This window comes from Crocodylus siamensis, chromosome 12 (assembly GCF_052110815.1).
Source record: "Crocodylus siamensis isolate JL-2025a chromosome 12, ASM5211081v1, whole genome shotgun sequence".
NCBI lineage: Eukaryota > Metazoa > Chordata > Crocodylia > Crocodylidae > Crocodylus > Crocodylus siamensis.
In genome coordinates this window covers 10,347,982-10,365,978 of record NC_143406.1, presented here as the reverse complement: position 1 = coordinate 10,365,978, position 17,997 = coordinate 10,347,982, and the positions used below count along the sequence as shown (strand labels likewise).

General features: G+C 44.7%; 1 protein-coding gene across 2 annotated transcripts; it reads right to left on the bottom strand.

The window, feature by feature from the left end:
* Positions 1-1,869: 1,869 nt before the first annotated feature.
* CENPS (centromere protein S) lies at positions 1,870-17,034 on the bottom strand. Of its 2 annotated transcripts, XR_016438649.1 has the most exons (6): positions 16,922-17,034; positions 15,555-15,678; positions 13,758-13,791; positions 11,270-11,336; positions 9,658-9,985; positions 1,870-2,006 (listed from the first exon to the last, which is right to left on the bottom strand). XR_016438649.1 is itself a non-coding variant. In XM_090023592.1 (5 exons), the coding sequence occupies exons 1-5, from the start codon at positions 16,958-16,960 to the stop codon at positions 9,827-9,829; spliced, it is 423 nt and encodes a 140-aa protein (XP_089879718.1). In that variant the 5' UTR covers positions 16,961-17,034; the 3' UTR covers positions 9,286-9,826. The 2 variants fall into 2 exon arrangements, 1 of the variants encoding a protein (XP_089879718.1); XM_090023592.1 differs by lacking the exon at positions 1,870-2,006 and having other exon boundaries at positions 9,286-9,985.
* Positions 17,035-17,997: the final 963 nt, after the last annotated feature.

The following is a 17,997-nucleotide window of genomic DNA, read 5'->3' as shown; positions in this document are numbered from 1 at the left end:
CATGTCTTACTCAGTTCTACAAAGATAATTACACAGATTCAGTAATTGAATACAAATCTAGCCCTGGTGAGAGCTGTGATTTTCAGCAAGCTTGGTTTCACACTGTTTGCATAGAGCAGCTACAGGGTTGCTAAGTTTTTCATTACAAACCCTTATTCTCAGAGGCTTGTACTACCTGAAATTTGACATGCAGGCCACATCCAGATGAGTGCAGCAGTGCGGTATGTAGCACCACATACTGTGCAGTCAGGTGTTGGGCACACTGCTTTGTTGGGTTTTTTGACTCCTGGATATCCAGGAGTCAAAAAAGGCTGGGGACGGGGGGAATGGAGCAGTGCACATAGGGGCAGTGTGCGCTGCTGAAAAGCAGAGTCGGGCTGCCTGGACCCATGCTGTAGCTGTCAGCCAGGCTCCATTCAACAGGAGTGTCACTGCTGTGGCCCCAGGAGGCCCCCAGATAAGGCTGCTGGGGCCAGTACGCCAATGAATGTGGCTCGCAGTGTTGGCCCCAGCCTCCCCTACTGCCCCCAGGGTAACTTGCCACACAACAAAGCATGTGTGACACAGGCTTTCCCTGGGGAACGAAACATCTGCGCTTATCTCAATGCAGCCACAAAGTTCATCCTAGAAATGAAAGCCTACCCCCTCAGATGTATAAACAAAAATAAGATAAGCTTATTATGGCTTTTCATGCAACTCTAATGTGTTTTTCTTATGTACACCACATACTATGCAGTTAGGTGGGATATATGCAAATTGTCATTCACAAAGTACGAGGCCAATTTTGCTAGTGGAAAGCCACAGATATCACCTTCTAGCAAGGGCTGCAGTGTTGACACTATACAGCTTCCTTCCTTTCTAGCTTTAAAGAAAAATGGGAGAAGAGAGAGAACTTGTATTGTTTTCCTCTCTTTGTGAAACCTGGTATATTGACTATAGACATATTTTAACATGACTGCTTCCTACAAAGATGTCTCGTTTTTAATATGGGACAAAACACTCCATCCAATAAAAAAAACAGCAGCAACAATACAGAAACTTTTAAAACCTGCTATTTATTTTCAGTTTTTTTCCAGTTAGCCTTTAAAAACAAAAAATACCCACCACCCTCCATTTAAGTCTTGCTTAAATTTTCCCTTTGTGATGTTATTTAACAGTAATCAAAGCTGTTCTATGCACAGGCTAACATTAAAAAGAAGTGACACCCCCTAGAAATTTATACCAGCATGAAAGGAAAAATGTGTGGAGACTAGAAAAAATTATGCACAAACTAAAGTCTCCTGGTAAAGCTTTCAAATAAATGATGAAAAAGATCTTTTTCCAGAAGAAAGACTCTGTGCAATAAGGGCTGTACCAGCTGGGGCTATAAGAAACCTAAAAAGCAGGCATTGAAAAGACACAATCCTTGCCATCTCTACTACAGATAATGACATAGATATTTGTTAAACCTGATCCTGCTGTCCATTCGTTTTTCAGGCAATAAGGATTTGGGGTGAATGAAAACAACAGGATGAGGCAGGTAATATTCTGCTTTATCACTGAAACGTGCTGTTTTGATACTATCTGAATTACATTTCAATCGGATCAGGCTTAATCTGTTTCAATCACAGAATGAATTCTGATTCACATACTGTTCAGGTTGGTTAGAGAATTAGAGAGGAAGAGTGTCTAATCACTTATTACAGAGAGAGAGTATTTGTTCACAGATGAGAGCAGGCGCTGATAACATTCATCTGGAGTGAGGTGGGTGGTGCTAAAGCCATTCTACAGTACAGCTTCACTGAGCTATTCTGCTAGCAAGAGGAGAAAGTCTTCCAAAAGAAATTCCTGCAGGGAGACTTTTCCCTGGCTGGGGATGGATGAAGGGCATCCCTCTCTTGCCGCTTGGCTAGCTCTACCGCTGCCTCAGCCAGGGGCGCTTCATTCACCTGGGACATCCAGTCAGACAGCGCAGACAGGAATGTGGGCAGAGAGCTTCTCTGTGCATCTGTTTGGTCCTGTGGGAGCTTGTAAAAGAAGCAAAAGTTATTTACTCCATGGAGGAACAGCTCTGGTGCGAGTGAACAACATGAAACCTTGCATGACTGGATTAAGCAGCCTCATATAGAAAGGAAGGTCAGATAGACTTTGGCTCTATGCATGTGGAAGCTATTTCCAGTGATCTACTGCAGCAATACTGGGGCAAACTGGCAGCTTGTAAAACCTTGATTTTACAGGAATGGGACATGAAGAGCATTAACTAATGCTCGCAAAGCATTTGTGTTTAGCATTTGAAATGGGCTACTGCTGAGCAGTTATCTTAGCTCAAACCCATGTAGACTCATAAGTTTGTTCTCACAGCCACACACTCACACTTGACAAAATCATGTCAAGTGGAAATCGAGTCAATTTTAAGACTTGCTAAGAGGTGCTTCCCTTGCCAATTTCTCTGGTTTTACAGTCATGTTCACATGTTTTAAAATGTTTTTCTTACCCTTATTATTGTGTGGCAGACCCAGGAAAACAAACAACACAAAATGAATGCAAACTTACCATACCCAAAATGCTGTCATAGGCGGTTTTTCTGTGCTCTTTTTGATACCAAACTTAAGAGTAACTTGCAACAGCCTGCTTTCACATTACATATAGCATGTCCCTTTAAAAAAAATTCTTCTATATTCAGCATACTTCAAAAGCCTCATTGAAAACGACAAGGGCTATTGTGTAATGAACTACCAGACTGCAATGCTGTATCTCATCCCATAATTTCAGTGAAAAATCCTTTTTTAATGATCCAGTTTATGTACTGATTCTTGGATCTTTTTCAAGATTACAGTAAATCAAATACAAAAGGCTGAAAAACTCTTAAAATGGCTAACTTAATTACAGTTTTTTCAACCAGTAATAGCATTCAATTATCTAAGTCAAGGCAGCTAAGCGATTAGGTCATTATGCTATTGGAATCTCCATTTCAGAGCCAGAGTTCCCAGACTAGAGCCAACAGATTTTACAGCAGTGTAGCAGCCTTTCATAGCAAATGATCCTAGATTATTTCTACAAACTGTCTCTCTCCACTGAGTTACAGTCACTTCTGGGGTGGAAAACCAGCAGCCCACTGACACAATAGGTGTGCATGTGTTTGGGGAAAAGGAGGTTCTGGCCAGGGACATATTAAAACCCCTCTTGCTTGTTAAATTTACTCAGCACTTCAGAGTTGGAGAAGAGCAGAGAGAACTCCAACAGTTACGGTCTTATCTAAATGACGCATGAATGATATCCGTTATTCTTGGAAGGAATGCAACCCACCGTTTAATTACTTTTACAGTATTTTCTTCAATGCCTTGATGAAGGGGTGTTTGTGCCCAAAAGCTTGCAATTAAATAAATGTTTTGGCAAAAATCTTCTTGGTCTAATAAAAGATACAATCTCTACTACAAGTCCCGAGTACCCACCTTTTAGGTTGTTCTCTGAAAGGAAGTACTAAATCCCACTGAAGAAAGTAACAGGCTAAAGAAGAGAAGAACATCAGGGGCTTGGAAGGAAAAAAACTGCAACAAACCAATGCCTGGAGTGCTCTTGTTAGCTAGTCTCACCAAATTCCTTCCATGTCTCTAACCCATACTGGGGGAGAACTGTCCTTCACATGGACATGTACAAGAAGAGAGTAAACAAGTATTATAGGCATAGCAGTTTTGTATGTTTTCTACTTACCTTGTGATCTTTCCATAAAAGTTTTTCCTGTGATGGAAGCACAGCAGCTCCCATTGTCCTGGATACAGAGATCAGGAGGAGAAGAAACAGGCAGAAAGGAGGATGCATGTGGAATACTGTCTGATACAGCTCTGCCACAAGCTACTTCCCTCTTGCAAGTTATCTTTTTATGGCAGGGATGCAAATGCCAGCTTAATTTTTTATATTCCAGCAGCCCCTTCCTCCAAGATCAAGTAATGACGCACAAACCAGGGAGCAATTAACTCCCCAAAGTAGGCACTCTGTTTGGATTTAACCCTTAATTAGAGCCTCTGGTTTTGCTGACATTAAGAGCGTATTTGTTGTCAATTTAAGCTGCATATGCATTCTGTTTGCTAAAAAAAACTGCATCATTTCCTCACCATTATTCCTATAATGACCAGGAAGCCTTGCATACCAAGTAGGGTGATTTAGCTGCAAATGATTCATAGGGGTAAATTTTGTGGATGGGTTTGATGGTGGGAGGGCTACCTACTAGGCCTGTGCGAAGTGGCTAGTATTCACTTCAGATTTGGCCAATTCGGGGGACAGTGATTTGATTCGGTGACTCGAATCACTGTCCCGATTCAATTTGGTCAAATTTGATTTGGAGATTCAGCCAGGCCAGGCCCGTCCCGTCCCTCTCTCAGCCCAGCTATGGCTGCCCCACCTGCCTGAGCTCCCAGCACTTGTTTAAAAAAAAGCTCGGGCTCAGAGGGTGCTGCAGGGCAAGGGGTGATCCCTGTTGCCCCCCCCACTGCATGGGGGGCTCTATATAAGCCCCCAGACACCCCCCCATGGGTGCCCCACCCAAGCCAGCTCTGCCCCTTTAAGAAAAAACAAAACAAGAAAACCCCCAGACTCACCACTGCTGCCAGCAAGGTGCAATCCCTGCTGCCCTCCACCACGGGAGGCTCTGCATGAGCCCCCAAATCCCTGAGGCTGCTGCAGGAGTGGTGAGTCCCAGGCCTTTTCTTGGTTGTTTTTTTCCTTCAAGGGCCAGAGATGACCAAGGCAGAGCACAGCGGGGGGGGGGGTGCTTGTGCAGAGCCCCCCATGCAGCTGGGGGCAACAGGGATTGCACCCCCCTGCCTGGAAGCACCCAGTGAGCACCGGGACTTTTTTTTTTAAAGTACGGAGCTGGGGCAGGTGGGGGCAGCCATGGGGGGGGAGGGGGCGGGCTGGCAGGGGTCCTCCCATGGTTCCCTCCCCCAGGCCCTAGTACTTAGCAGCTCTGAGTCAGCTGCAGCTCCCTGCTGCAGCCACCAGGGACTACCCAAATCATTAAAGGTCTCCAAACCTTTTCTGAAGATTCAGAGAGCTTTGAATAATCGATTCGGACCTTTAAATTGGTCCCCTGATTTGATTCGGATTCAAAGATTCGGCCACCGAATTGGGGCCAATCTCCTCTGAACTGAATCACCACCAAAGCTTCGCACATAATTGAGGAGAAAAGCTTGACCACACAACCCAAAGGCACCCTCCCTGAGCAGAAACCAGAAAACAAGTAGAAGAACAGGGATTATTATTAAATAAAACAAAACCCCACAATATTTGATTATGCAGGGTTGGCAATACTGCCAGGGAAGGGTAACTTTCATTTTAGGATAAAAAGCATTGCAGAGATGATGTTTTATAGGACCTGAGAATCAAGAGTTTTAAATTCAGTTCCCAGCCCTGCCATTACCTTGCTGTGCGAATGCAAGTTACAACCTCTCTGCCTTAGTTTCATCATCTATAAAAATAGGAATAAGAGATTTACTGACTCAGGAGTTCTTTGTGAGGATCAGTGTTTGAAGAGTACTTAAATGCCCTACAGAGATGCAGTGTACTGTTACAATGATCTCTGCTTGTGCCAGCCTGGGGTACTTGTTGGATAGATCTTTAGAATGGAAAATCAGGACTAACAGTGCCTCAGGTGGCTTTGTGCACAAAACTACGGGCCCAAGCAAGGGCTCAGATTAAGAGTCACATACCAGATGAACACATGCAAGGGTGCAGCATTCATTCATAATTAGGGAACTGAGCACAGGGCTTGAAGCCAGGAACTCATTTCATTCCCTTCCCTATTACTCAACAATGTGGGGGATGCAACAGAACCTGCCTGAGTGCATATATGTCAATGCCTCCCCACCACCCATACTGATTAGCGTTCTGAACTCTTCCTCACTGGTGCTCTACTAGAATGTTTCAGTGGTGATCTCTAGGGATGTCAACCCATCCGTTTCTGTCAAAGCCGCAAGAAGCAATGAATTCTGGAAAATTCTGAGAACAGAACTCAATGCAATAGTAGGAGGAAGACTATTGGAACCATTTTCGTGCCATCCACACTAGTACTTGCACAGTACAGACTAAAATGATATTTAGCCTTACTGAAATTATGTTTTATAGGACCTGAGAGAATCAAGAATTTTAAATTCAGTTCCCAGCCCTGCCATTACCTTGCTGTGTGAATGCAAGTTACAACCCCTCTGCCTGATCAGGGTTCATTTAGTGAGCTGTCAGATAAGCACTAGCACATGTGGCCAAACATATTTCATAGTTTCATAGTTTGTAGGGTCGGAAGGGACCTGAGAAGATCATCTAGTCCGACCCCCGCCGTGGCAGGAAAGAGGACTGGGATCAAATGACCCCAGCAAGATGTTCATCTAACCTCCTCTTAAACACCCCCAGGGTAGGAGCCTGCACCACTGCTCTTGGAAGCTGGTTCCAGACCCTAGCCGCCCTGACTGTGAAGTCGCGCCTCCTGATACCTAACCTAAATCTACCCTCTGCCAGCTTGTGACCGTTATTCCTGGTCACTCCTGGCAGTGCTCAGGGGAACAGGGACTCCCCCAATGCCTGCTGATCCCCCCTGACTAGTTTATAACAGGCCACAAGATCCCCCCTCAGCCTTCTCTTTTGGAGGCTGAACAGGTTCAGGTCCCACAGCCTGTCCTCATAGGGCCTGCCCTGCTGTCCCCTGATCATACGAGTGGCCTCCTCTGGACCCTCTCCATGCTGTTGACATCCCTCTCGACGTGCGGCGCCCAGAACTGGACGCAGTGCTCCAGCTGCGGCCTGACCAGCACCGCACAGAAGGGGAGGATCACCTCCTTGGACCTGCTCGAGATGCATCTATGGATGCATGCCAAGCTGCGGTCGGCCTTCCTGACTGCCTCTCCACACTGCCGGCCCATGTTCATCCTGGAGTCAATGATGACCCCCAGATCCCTTTCCGCCTCCGTGCTGATAAGAGGGGAGTTCCCCAACCTGTCGGTATGGTGCCGGTTGTTCCTCCCGAGGTGCATCACCTTGCACTTGTCTGTTGAAACCCATCCTATTCTCGTCCGCCCACCCTTGTAACCTGTCGAGGTCTGATTGTAGCCTGTTGCATCCTTCCAATGTACCCACGTCCCCCCACATCTTAGTGTCATCAGCAAATTTGAACAGGGTGCTTTTAACCTCCTCATCCAAATCGCTGATGAAGATGGTGAACAGTGCGGGCCCGAGGACCGAGCCCCGCGGAACCCCACTGCCCACGTCCTTCCCGGTCGAAAATGACCCATCCACTACCACCCTCTGGGTGCGGCCCTCCAGCCAGTTGGCGACCCATTTGACTGTGTGGGTGTCTACACCACAGCCCCCCCAGTTTCTTAATGAGAACGGGGTGAGAGACAGTGTCAAAAGCCTTCCGGAAGTCCAGGAAGACGATATCCACTGCTACCCCTGCATCTAACGATCTGGTGATCTGATCGTAAAAGGCCACCAGGTTGGTCTGACAGGACCTGCCACTGACGAACCCGTGTTGGTTGCCCCTAAGCAAGCAGTCTCCTGCTGGCCCCTCCTGGATGTGTGCCAGCATAATTTTCTCGAACAGCTTGCCTAGGATCGAGGTGAGACTAAAGGCCTATAGTTTCCCGGGTCCTCCTTCCCGCCTTTTTTGAAGATGGGGACCACGTTGGCCCTCTTCCAGTCCCTCTTCCACAAGTATGCTCATTGGAACACAGGGCCCCAATACAGGAATTTTCTTTAGTGTAGGCAAAATCTTGGAGATCCTGGTTTTTCTTAGTATACATTTTCTATACCCTCCTGTGGGGAAGAATCAAACACTTTTACGCTGCCTTACTCCAAGAAAGTTCATATTAAAAGAAAGTAAGTACAGTGCTGCTTCATGGCAGGTTGAACCCTCCCATTGCCAATGGCTGGACAAAGTCTACGAACCTCCAGATAGGGGGCAACAGCTACTTTGTTAAAATCTGTAAGTCTCTTTGAAGTACAAAATATTAAACAAGCATAATTTAGATATATTTGCATATGAAAAGGACTCCTCAGGGTCCCCAGGCTATATATACCACTCAGTGCCTTCTGCGGCTCATGTGGGATCACGCTGATACAGCCCCAGATAGTCCACGGAGCACAGAGCACCAGTGGACAGATCAGTTCCAGAATTAGACAGTTCTATGGAATTGATCCTACAGTTTCTTTCCCAGAATAGCGATACCCACAATTTGATGAGAGAAAATAAAAGGGTGAAAAAACCAAAAGGAGCAGTAGAAATATCCAACAGGCGGATTTATGCCAACAACACATTCTAAAGGAGATGACACTTGGAGGAGGGTCACAATTCTCTCAGCCAGTCACCAGTTTCAGAGCTCCAAATACAAATGAAACAGCTGGCTGATATAGGAGACTGTGCTCTGCACTCCCTGTAAGAGATGCCAATTTAATTTATAAACGTACCCTTTATTTCCCACTCCTCTGAAGGCAACAACATATTGAAGGTGTCATACAGAGCTAGAGAATACCTCTCTGCTGGTTGATTTGGGAATACTGCTGAGAAGCTCAGATAGGAAGGAGGCTCTGTGGGCAGGGATTCAACCAGCTCTCTCAAGGTTGGAGGAATTGAGGGGGGAAAAAAACTGGGGAAAACCCAACACTTTTGCCGTATTTTGGTCACACCAATGAGCCCCCCACAGCAATTCTACCATGAACGTTATTTCTATCCCATTCCTCCAAGAACAGCGCAATATCCCTCACCCAAGACAATCCGTTGATCATATATCCTCCTGCAGACAGGGCAGGGAAACAAAAGTGTCTGTTAGTTGGGGATGGTACTTGATTGGTCTGTCCAGTCATAAAAACTTAAGGTTTCCTTTTACTTTCTGTTACACAGGAGCTTCTCTACATTTAAATAGATACAGGGTCACTAAGTTGAGAAGTCAGTAGGGCACAGCACTTTATGGCAAGAGCCCAGGATCACTGACATAAGATATACAAATTCAAAAAAAGAAGGAAAAAGGCTGCTAAAGAGGACAATCGCACACACATATAGTATCATCAAAATAATTGCATAGACATGACCCTAGATACAGATCCCATCTATTCCAATAAGGGAAAGATATAGTCCCCTTTTGAAGAGAACCCACCTGGCTACTAATCAGGTTCGTAGCCAAAAGTCCATACAGCAGCAGAAAGGATGAACCAGTTTTAGAACAGGTTGTCATCCTCATCTTTTTCATCTACTGCAAGAAGATGCAGCTAACTCCATCCTAACTCTTTAGTGAGCATTGCACTCAAGCAATTTCACATGGAAAATAACGATGCAGGAAAGTCTACTTTAATAGCCCAGAACAAGTATGAATGATGTCTGAAAAATATTTTCAATACACTTAAGCACAGCAGCAACAAAAACAAACAGGAAATGAACAAATCTTACTCATAACTTGGAAAAGCCAAACAACAGCATGGAGAGTTGCCTAGAAGAGCATCTCATACTCTTAGTTCTGTTTGCTGGCTAGGCAGAGGATACCTAGCTTTGGAGTTTCTAGCCCTCATGACTGATTCTCTTTTGGAAAACTATTAAAATAGTCCTTGTTTGCTTCCCTTTGCAAGCCGTATTTTGGTGATGGCTAAACAACAACTCTTGGCATTGAAGCCTGTTTTTGAAAATGGAACTTAAACAATTACCGGGTTCATGTAAAAGATGAAAGGTCCCATTGCTGTAGCTGCTTTGCAAGGGCAACTCCCAACGGAGTTTTCCATGCAGAGAGGCTGCCTTTGTTCCCTTAGGGTACAGTAAGGGACCTTCCCTGATCCAAGTCGCAAAGCAGAAAGCTGGCAGAAGTGGTTTGAAAGATCATGCCATGTTGGAATCCTCACTCTCAGCTCCAATGGGCTCCATCTGCTCCTCTGAGGTTCTCTTTCCCTTTGTTGTACCAGACTTCTTTTTCTTCCTCTCCTTTTGTTCCAGATTATTCAATACCAGCTCTTCTGCCTTCTGGGTTATATACTTTTCCTAAGAGAAAAATGAGCCAGTAATCTATCAGGGACTCAGCTAGTTTATGCACCTCAAAAAACCTGAATAATTTATTCAAATAAAATATCTGTACCCCCACCTCTACTCCTGCCTGTCATCAGCTGGTTTATTTTTTGGCCAAATCATTCATTCTTAACTGCACAGCAATAGGAATAACCCACATCTGAAATGCCAGCACATGACTGGGGCCTTCACCTGTATGTTGTACCCAGTCCCACAAGAACACAGATGGTAATAACTAAGTTGAGGCACAGTTGTTGCTATCACAGTTGTGATCCCAGTATGAACTGGGTACAAGAGTCCTGTTTTCTCTCTCAGAAAACCCAGACCAAAGAAAGCTATACAGCAGGTGGTAGCAAAGACCAAAACCAAAACAAAAAACCCAAATTCAGCTCCAGCCCTCATCAACTCTTCTGAAAGGGGCTGTCATGTGTCCCAGATCACAGATGGGAGAAAAAAAATTACTCAGATAAGACTGCCTCAGCTGCTAATTTTAGCCTTTCACAGACATGTCTGAACTTGCTCCAAAGTACTATTTTTAAACAGACGCATCTGTTTAGACGGTAGGCATCTGCCTGTTTACATTGTCAACTTCCCAGAACTTACTAAATGAAAACCATAACTCATTCTACTGTGGAGATTTTATGCTCTTTTCCTAAAGTAACTTAGGTGTTTTCTAGGATATATAAATGGTCTAACAGTTGACTGAAGTGGAATGGATGCTGGACCAGAAACAAATCAGCATGTGAGAGAATATTTACTGACTATTCCTTGTTACTTCTAGCAGTAGAATAAGCACCACTTTCCTGATACAGAATGACACAGAGCAGCTTTGATCAGTATGCAAAGTATTCCTGACCCGAGGCTGAAATAAAGAAATGTGGCAGTAGGAGAACAAATGAATCTCCTTCTAAGACTGAAGGTGCTGTAACAAGCTCATTAGACACTGCATTCTGTAGCTGGAGCCTCAGCAGTTTCTCTTTAGCCAGGACATTGCTGCTTGAGCTATGGCTAAATCTGAAACACTAATATGAAGAACAAATGTCAAGAACTAGAGCAGAATAAAAGATCGCAAATAGACTCCCAAAGATGTTGCCTGGGAGATTTGCTACCCACCGTTCATAACCCACAAGAAAAAAAAAAAAATCACTTGAACAGCAAGCACTGGCAGCTCCACCACCCATAGGTTTTATACAAATCTTCTAAGGAATAATCCTGTGATTTATGAGGAAAAATGTGAGAAGAGAAGGGGCTTAAACTCACCAAAGAACGGCTCCTCCTGGCCAACAGCTTGACATCATCTAAATTAATTGTGCTTCGTTTTGCATGCCTGCATTAATTCAAAAAAGGGGAGAAATATTAGCAAGGTATTTGCTCAGATCTGTCATAGGAGGCTTTAAAACTCCTTTTTTATTGCACAAAACAATCTGTATATCCAGGACATGCTACATATACCCCCTTTTATGGACCCTTTGGCAGAGTGACCATTGTACCACGTGCACAGGCCAACAGTCGATGGCCCCAAATTAGTCCTGGTGGCTTTCCAATGTCAGTTAGTCAATGAGACATCAAGCACCTTTTGGGGGCCTGGAGGATATCTGGTATGTCATACACCAGGCTGCTCTTGGGTTTATCCAGGCTTGTGCCCAAGATTTGTACACTAAGCACAAGACAGTTCAAAATATGACAGACATGCCCCACTATCACACCTACTGCCATCCCCCCACAACCTCTCTTTTCTAATAATAACATACATAATACACATTTATTTAGAAAAAGCAAAATAAACTGTGGCCTAGACCCCAAGCAGCAGGAGGGAAGGGGAAAGTGGGCCCAGGTGGAGGGGGCACGGGGCTCCATCCCCACCTGCTGTGCCCCACCACACCACCATCATTTTTGACAGGCAATTGGCTAGCGTTTATATTAGTGGCGCTTCATTTTAACCACAAAAAAACACAGATCTTGGAATTTTTATCAGAGAATTTGGGATTTTTATCAGAGAACATAGGATTTTTTTTAATCAGAGAAAATCAGGATCCCTGGTGAAGACAGTGGTGCAGGAACCAAAACTGGAAGAAACAGAATGTGAAAACTGCGACCTCAGACACTGTGGCTCCCTCTATCAAAATGGGCCACTGGGGACATTTTAACTCTTCGTGCCACCTACTGAATCCCCAGGAAATACTTTCTGCTCCCTTGATCAGCTGGATAAGAACCCACATGCTACTAAGAACCTGGTGCTTGTGAGTAATCTCATCACATTCATTTAGATAATAATGCATCTATCAGTCATGTAAAGACATTGATTAAAAGCAATCACTTGTAACAAATAAATTGACTTCCAAAGACTCAGGGGAAGGAACATGCTAGCAGATGATATGCAACTGGGGGAGAGAGCTTGCTCTGGACAAACAAGAGGCCAGGAGAAACATATTCTGAAATGCAAGGGGGATAGCAGAGATATCCTACGCAATAAAGAAGGTGCAAGACAACAGGCAGGACAGGATGCAGAGGGACACTTAGGAAAAAAGTCCCTGGAGAAGCCATAAGTATAAAGGGGTAGGCAGGGTTACAGTTGTGCTGAAAGAGGAGGTGACAAGCTTGAAGTGGAGTCCAAAGGAAAAAGATAAAAACACAGGAATAATGAAGTCAGAGTAACTAGAAGAAGAGGGTGATTTTAGCAATATACTTTATATAGATAAAAGGAGTAGTAACAAACTCCAAGGCCGTTGAAAAGAGATGGAAGGAAGGGAGGATGGGCACTTCAAGTTAATTGCAGAACCAAGTCAGAGACTTAAAGTCTGCTGGGTTTTCACTCATTCACATGTTCTGTATACAGAATCAACTTAACAAGGAGGAAAGGCTGTTAGCATCAAACCAGATCTGGTACACTGAAAAGCTTCAAACGCCACAGGCTTCAGTCATTCAAATGGTTTCATAAAAGCATTTAATAGCAATCATTTTCCATTACGTACAATTCTAATTGAACAGACAAGTACAAGTCACCTGTGAAGATGCATTACACAACAGAAGCTTTAAAAACTGAAAGCAAACTACCTACTTATCTACTCTTCCAGGAGTACTATTTACTGCTAACAAGCACAGCAAAATGAAAACCTCCAACTGTGATGCAGTTATCCATACACCTGCATGCAATTACATTAGAGAGCACAATGCACACAGAAGGCTACACTCTGGAGGCAAGATTCAATACAAGGGCTTTATTATCCTCTAGGTAATTAAGTTATTTTGTGTTCTATATGTTTTTCCTCCCCCTTCGTGGTACAAACTTCCAAAGCAATTTTGAAGTTAGCTGATGGGGTGAAAAATCCCAAAGCATTCTCCAGAAGCCTTAAGACCATACAACTCACATCTATGACTCCTAAAAACACGCAATTTTGAAACAGAGGACTCATCAAACCTCAGGAAAACACCATGGTTTGAATCAATGCAATCAGAAGCAGTGCTGCACTCAGAGTATGAAATAATTTCTTTTTTATCTGCTACAAAACAAATCTGAATAATTTAAATCAGGACAGCTTCAGGATCTGTTAGCTAAACTTCAAAACTGGCCACTTCATAAACATCTGGCTGGGACAAATAACATAAAAGTAGTCCAGGTGCACTTTTAAATACTATACTTTTCCAAGGAAGAAGCGCAAATAGGATAGAGATCTTTCTCTAGCCAAACATATCACTGAGTTGAGTAAAAGAAACAAGCCTTTGTAAGGATAAATGTTCCAGTACCTACCTCGCAAACATTTCAAGGTCTTTTGCAAAAATTTCTGAAAGAAAATAAAGGGGGAGGGCAACAGAGAGAGAGAAAAAAAAAATAATCACACTTTTTTTTTTAACATTTTCAAGTCAGCAGGATGAAATCTGTTTCTGTAACTGTGGTGACCAATCATAGAGCTTATAAAAAAAGTGCACTTTTCATCCCCAAGTATTTCACTTAAGTATTAAAAAGGGCAGCACTCAAGCATAAGAACAGAGCACAGTATGATATACATTAGGCCTGTGCGAAGCTTTGGGCGCTGATTCAATTCAGAGGAGATTTGGCCCAATTCGGTGCCCGAATCTCCAAATCCGAATCGGATCAAGGACCAATAGAAAGGTCCAAATCAATTTGGAAGAGATTCAGATAGCTTCAATGATTTGGGCAATTCCCGCCCACTGCAGCAGGGAGCTGGACCTGGACTCTGAGCTGGTAAATAAAGGGCAGGGGAGGGGGAGCTGGAAGAGGAGGGTGGGGACAACCGGAGACGGGAACCCCTGCCAGGCCCCATCCCCTGCCTGCTCCCCCAGCCCCACCGTGGCTACCCCACCTGACCCCAGCTCCCAGTACTTTAAAAAAGTCCCCACTCACCAGGTACTGCCAGGCAGGGGGGGCAATCTCTGCTGCTCCCCACCACGAGGGGCTCTGCCACAAGCCCCCCAACCACCCCACAGGTCTAATATACATCTTGGGGGAAGGTGACTGGACATTAAGGCAAGTGTCTGTGCACAGGTAAATAACAGCAGTAACTTTCTCTTACAGAAAGGCTCATGTGATTGCTAACAACCATACAGAGCTAAAAGGAACTCATTTTGGAAGACCCACACCTTGTACATTGTGTTATACTTTGGTTCTCTGCTTGTTGGTCTGCGTTGTACTAGCAGAATGTGACCCTGTGATTGCCTTAGTTTTAAATACTTCAAGCTTGAAGACCAATTTGGAAGTTATTTGCTTTGGTCAAACATATAGACCCATCCATCCCCTGGTCATAAGTATGTGTACAAAACTCTGTAAGTACTAAACATTGTTACAGGTCCACATGATGTAGTTATAGCCCTGTCCATATCCTGGCTTTATGGCAATATTAATACTTCTCCAGGAGATGAGATGCACAATGTTTAACACCCCAGCTCTTACCACATGTATCAATTGATCTTGGAAGTGTACAAAAGCAGCTGCTTTTTAAGGCAAAGCAAGGCTCATTTCTGTGTATTTTATAGAGACCAGATATAAAACAGCAACAGAGGCTGTGGAACTATTAGACATTATCTTTTCTAATTATGAATGGAAATGAAGCAATAAACTAACTTGGTAAGTAATCTCAAATCAGAAAGAAGGAAAGCAAACAAAGTTCCTCAGATGGTCCAGAGGCTTGCAAGTGAATTTTATATAACAGCTTGTATGCAAGAGCACGAGGCATTTTACAATTGGAAAAAAAAAATGAAGTGAAGCTACTACTATGTTACAAGAAACTATAAATGGCTACACAGGCAATACATGCAAGCAAGCCTCATCCTTACATCTTTGGAGAGGCCACTGCTTTGCACTAGCATACATCAACCAGCACAGCCATGTTACCTAAAATCTTTATTGATATCAATACTGGGAAACAGTTCATTAACGCGGGCTACCTTGTTGCATGGATAGACAGGTGTAGGATTTTGCATGTCTTGAATTAAGTACCTCTTTCATACCAGGAAAATGAAGTTAGCATTCTGGATCACTTTTAAAGAGAACAAGAACAGTTCCATCAGTGCATGGACATGTACATACCACATTGCCTGAAGGTGATCTCTGAAATAGCTGCAATGGTTTGCTTGCTAAACTGAATGTCTTTATCTTCTGCAACTTCCTGGCAGAGACAACCCACATTGTAGTGAACTGCAGCCTTTAGCCTCTGAAATAATTCAAAACAAATTACTAAGTGGACCTTACATATCACAATATTAACTCTCACATTCACTATAATGCATAAACACCAACTGAAAGAATGAGACACCAGCATTACAGAGGCAGCGCAATAGGGATCACAGCTCAGCAGCAATAGGGATCCATGTGGTTTAACACTTGCTACCTTACAGGGAGCTTGCTCCTGTGAAGAGTCAACAGGATTACCCATGGTATTAAGTACAACGGGCGCTAACCATCAAGGGATCATGATTCATGGCCGTACACCCTGTCCAGTAAGAACATAAGCCCAGCCATTTCCTGAGTCATTCACAGGTCCATCTTGCTCAGCGCTGTCAAGCCGCAGATGTTAGAAGGGAAACAGAACTGGGTCTGACCAGGGCTCCCCCCTTCCTCTCACTCATCACCTCCAGCATTTACTATTGAGGGAGCTCTGATTCAGAGGCCGTGTCCCTCGCTCCCTGCTCAGTAGCAACTGATGCCCTTTTCCTCCAAGAACATGTCCAGTCCCAGTTTGAATCTGGCTTAAACGCTCAGCTCCCGCCACACCTGCCATGCCGGGTGGGCAGAAAGAGCTTCCTCCTGTTCCTTTTCAACCGGCTCCCTGCTCCTTTCCGTGTCCGACTGATGGGAGGAGGCTGCCTGCCCCCCCAGACAATAATAAAGCCGGGTGCTGAAGGGGCACGAGCGCCTCTGCCGTGCTCCAGGCTCCCAGCAGGACTGCCACCGAACCGCATCCAATCCTGGCTCGTGGACAGAGATGAGATCTTTTATTAGACCAACAAGATGTTTGCAAGAATAAAAAATTCAAAAGTTAAAAAACAGAAAAACCCCGAGATCTCTCACCTCTGTCCATGAGCCCTGACTGTTGCTTTTTCCTCCAACACAGCTACAACCTGGACAGGATACCATTCAAATCCTGGGCAACTGGTGGCAGGGGTTGGAGGGGAGGGGGAGTATTGCCAGTTATTTTTTGGGAGGGGCATTGATAGTTATTTTGCGGGGGGTGGGGAGTATTGCCAGTTGTTTTTTTGTTTTCGGGGGATTGCTGATACTTTTTTTTTTTCTGCTACTACCTTTTTTTAAATTAAAATGTGCTTCTATATAGAGAGAGTTCCCTTGCTGTGTGAGGAGCAGGACGCCGAGGTCCGGCCCCAGGCCTGTGGAAGGGGAGCGGCCTGCACCTCCCCCGCAGCAGCCGGGCCCGGCGGGCGGCGGCGACCTCCCTGTACCTGCGTGTGGAGAAGCTCCCGCTGCCCGTCCGGCTCCATGGCGCAAGCGCGGCCGCGATTTTCCCGCCCAGGAAGCGGCGAGGCGGGACCGGGGCCGCTGCCGCCCAGGACAGGCCCCGCCCCCGGACAGCCCAGAAGGACGCGCGTGCGCAGCGGGGTGACACGCAGGTTCCGCGGCCCCGGAACGGCTTAGCCCCGGCGCGGGCCACGCGGGAGCCGGAGCCGGCTGTGCTGCAAGCAGCAGGGACGTGTCCACGTATTTAACGTTTATACAGTCTTTTCTCCCATGCCTGATGAAGGGTGGTTGTGGCCAAAAGCTTGCAATTAAAGACTTTTTTTTTTTTTGGTGCAAAAAGCTTGTTGGTCTAATTAAAGAGACCATCTCTGCTACCAGCCCTGATGGCTTTTTCCATTCTCATTAATTATTTTCTGGAAAGCTGTCATTCAAAACTCCTGAACTAGCCACTAGATGTCACCATTTCCCCACCTAAGTTTTGAGTACTGCATCACAACTGGAAGTTTTGATAAAATGTGAAAGCTAGTCTGCGATTCAAGGAACAGCTTTGCTTTATTCTTGGCCTGAGATCCAGATAAAGTCTTAGCAATGAAGATCAATATACACAAGAAGTTACAATAGCAAAATCTGACCAAAACAGCAGTGGTTCTCAGCAAATAAACCCATTCCATTTTCTGGCATTAATCATCCTGAAAGGTTTGACACTGTGGCATCCCTTGGTCGCTAACAAGTTGGGGGCATCTCCCCCTGATGGCAGCATTTGAAAGTAACCAATCATTGCTACTGTGAAAGCGCAGCATGCTTTGATTATAAAATAATTCTGCTATTTTTAACCAACCCTGGAAGGTACATTGCTTTTCATATTTTTAAGTAACTGTTGCTGAAATAAGGTATCCGGTTTTTAGACCAGACATATATTCCACAGTACCAGAGGTATTAGGAAGGAGATGCAGAGCTGTCAGTCAGCCTCTGGGTCATAATCAATACCATTACGACAATGCTGTGGAAACCAGATGACATGTACAATGACAGGTTTTGCTGGCTACTACATGTCATTTTT

What these genes read in the sequence shown, in the direction of transcription:
- CENPS (XM_090023592.1), bottom strand. Translation starts at nt 16,960, where the DNA reads ATGGAGCCGGACGGGCAGCGGGAGCTTCTCCACACGCAG. An exon ending in GACCTTGAAATGTTTGCGAG is followed by an intron (nt 11,337 to 13,757) that starts GTAGGTACTGGA and finishes GAATTAATGCAG; the next exon opens with GCATGCAAAACGAAGCACAA. An exon ending in CCAGGAGGAGCCGTTCTTTG is followed by an intron (nt 9,986 to 11,269) that starts GTGAGTTTAAGC and finishes TTTTTCTCTTAG; the next exon opens with GAAAAGTATATAACCCAGAA.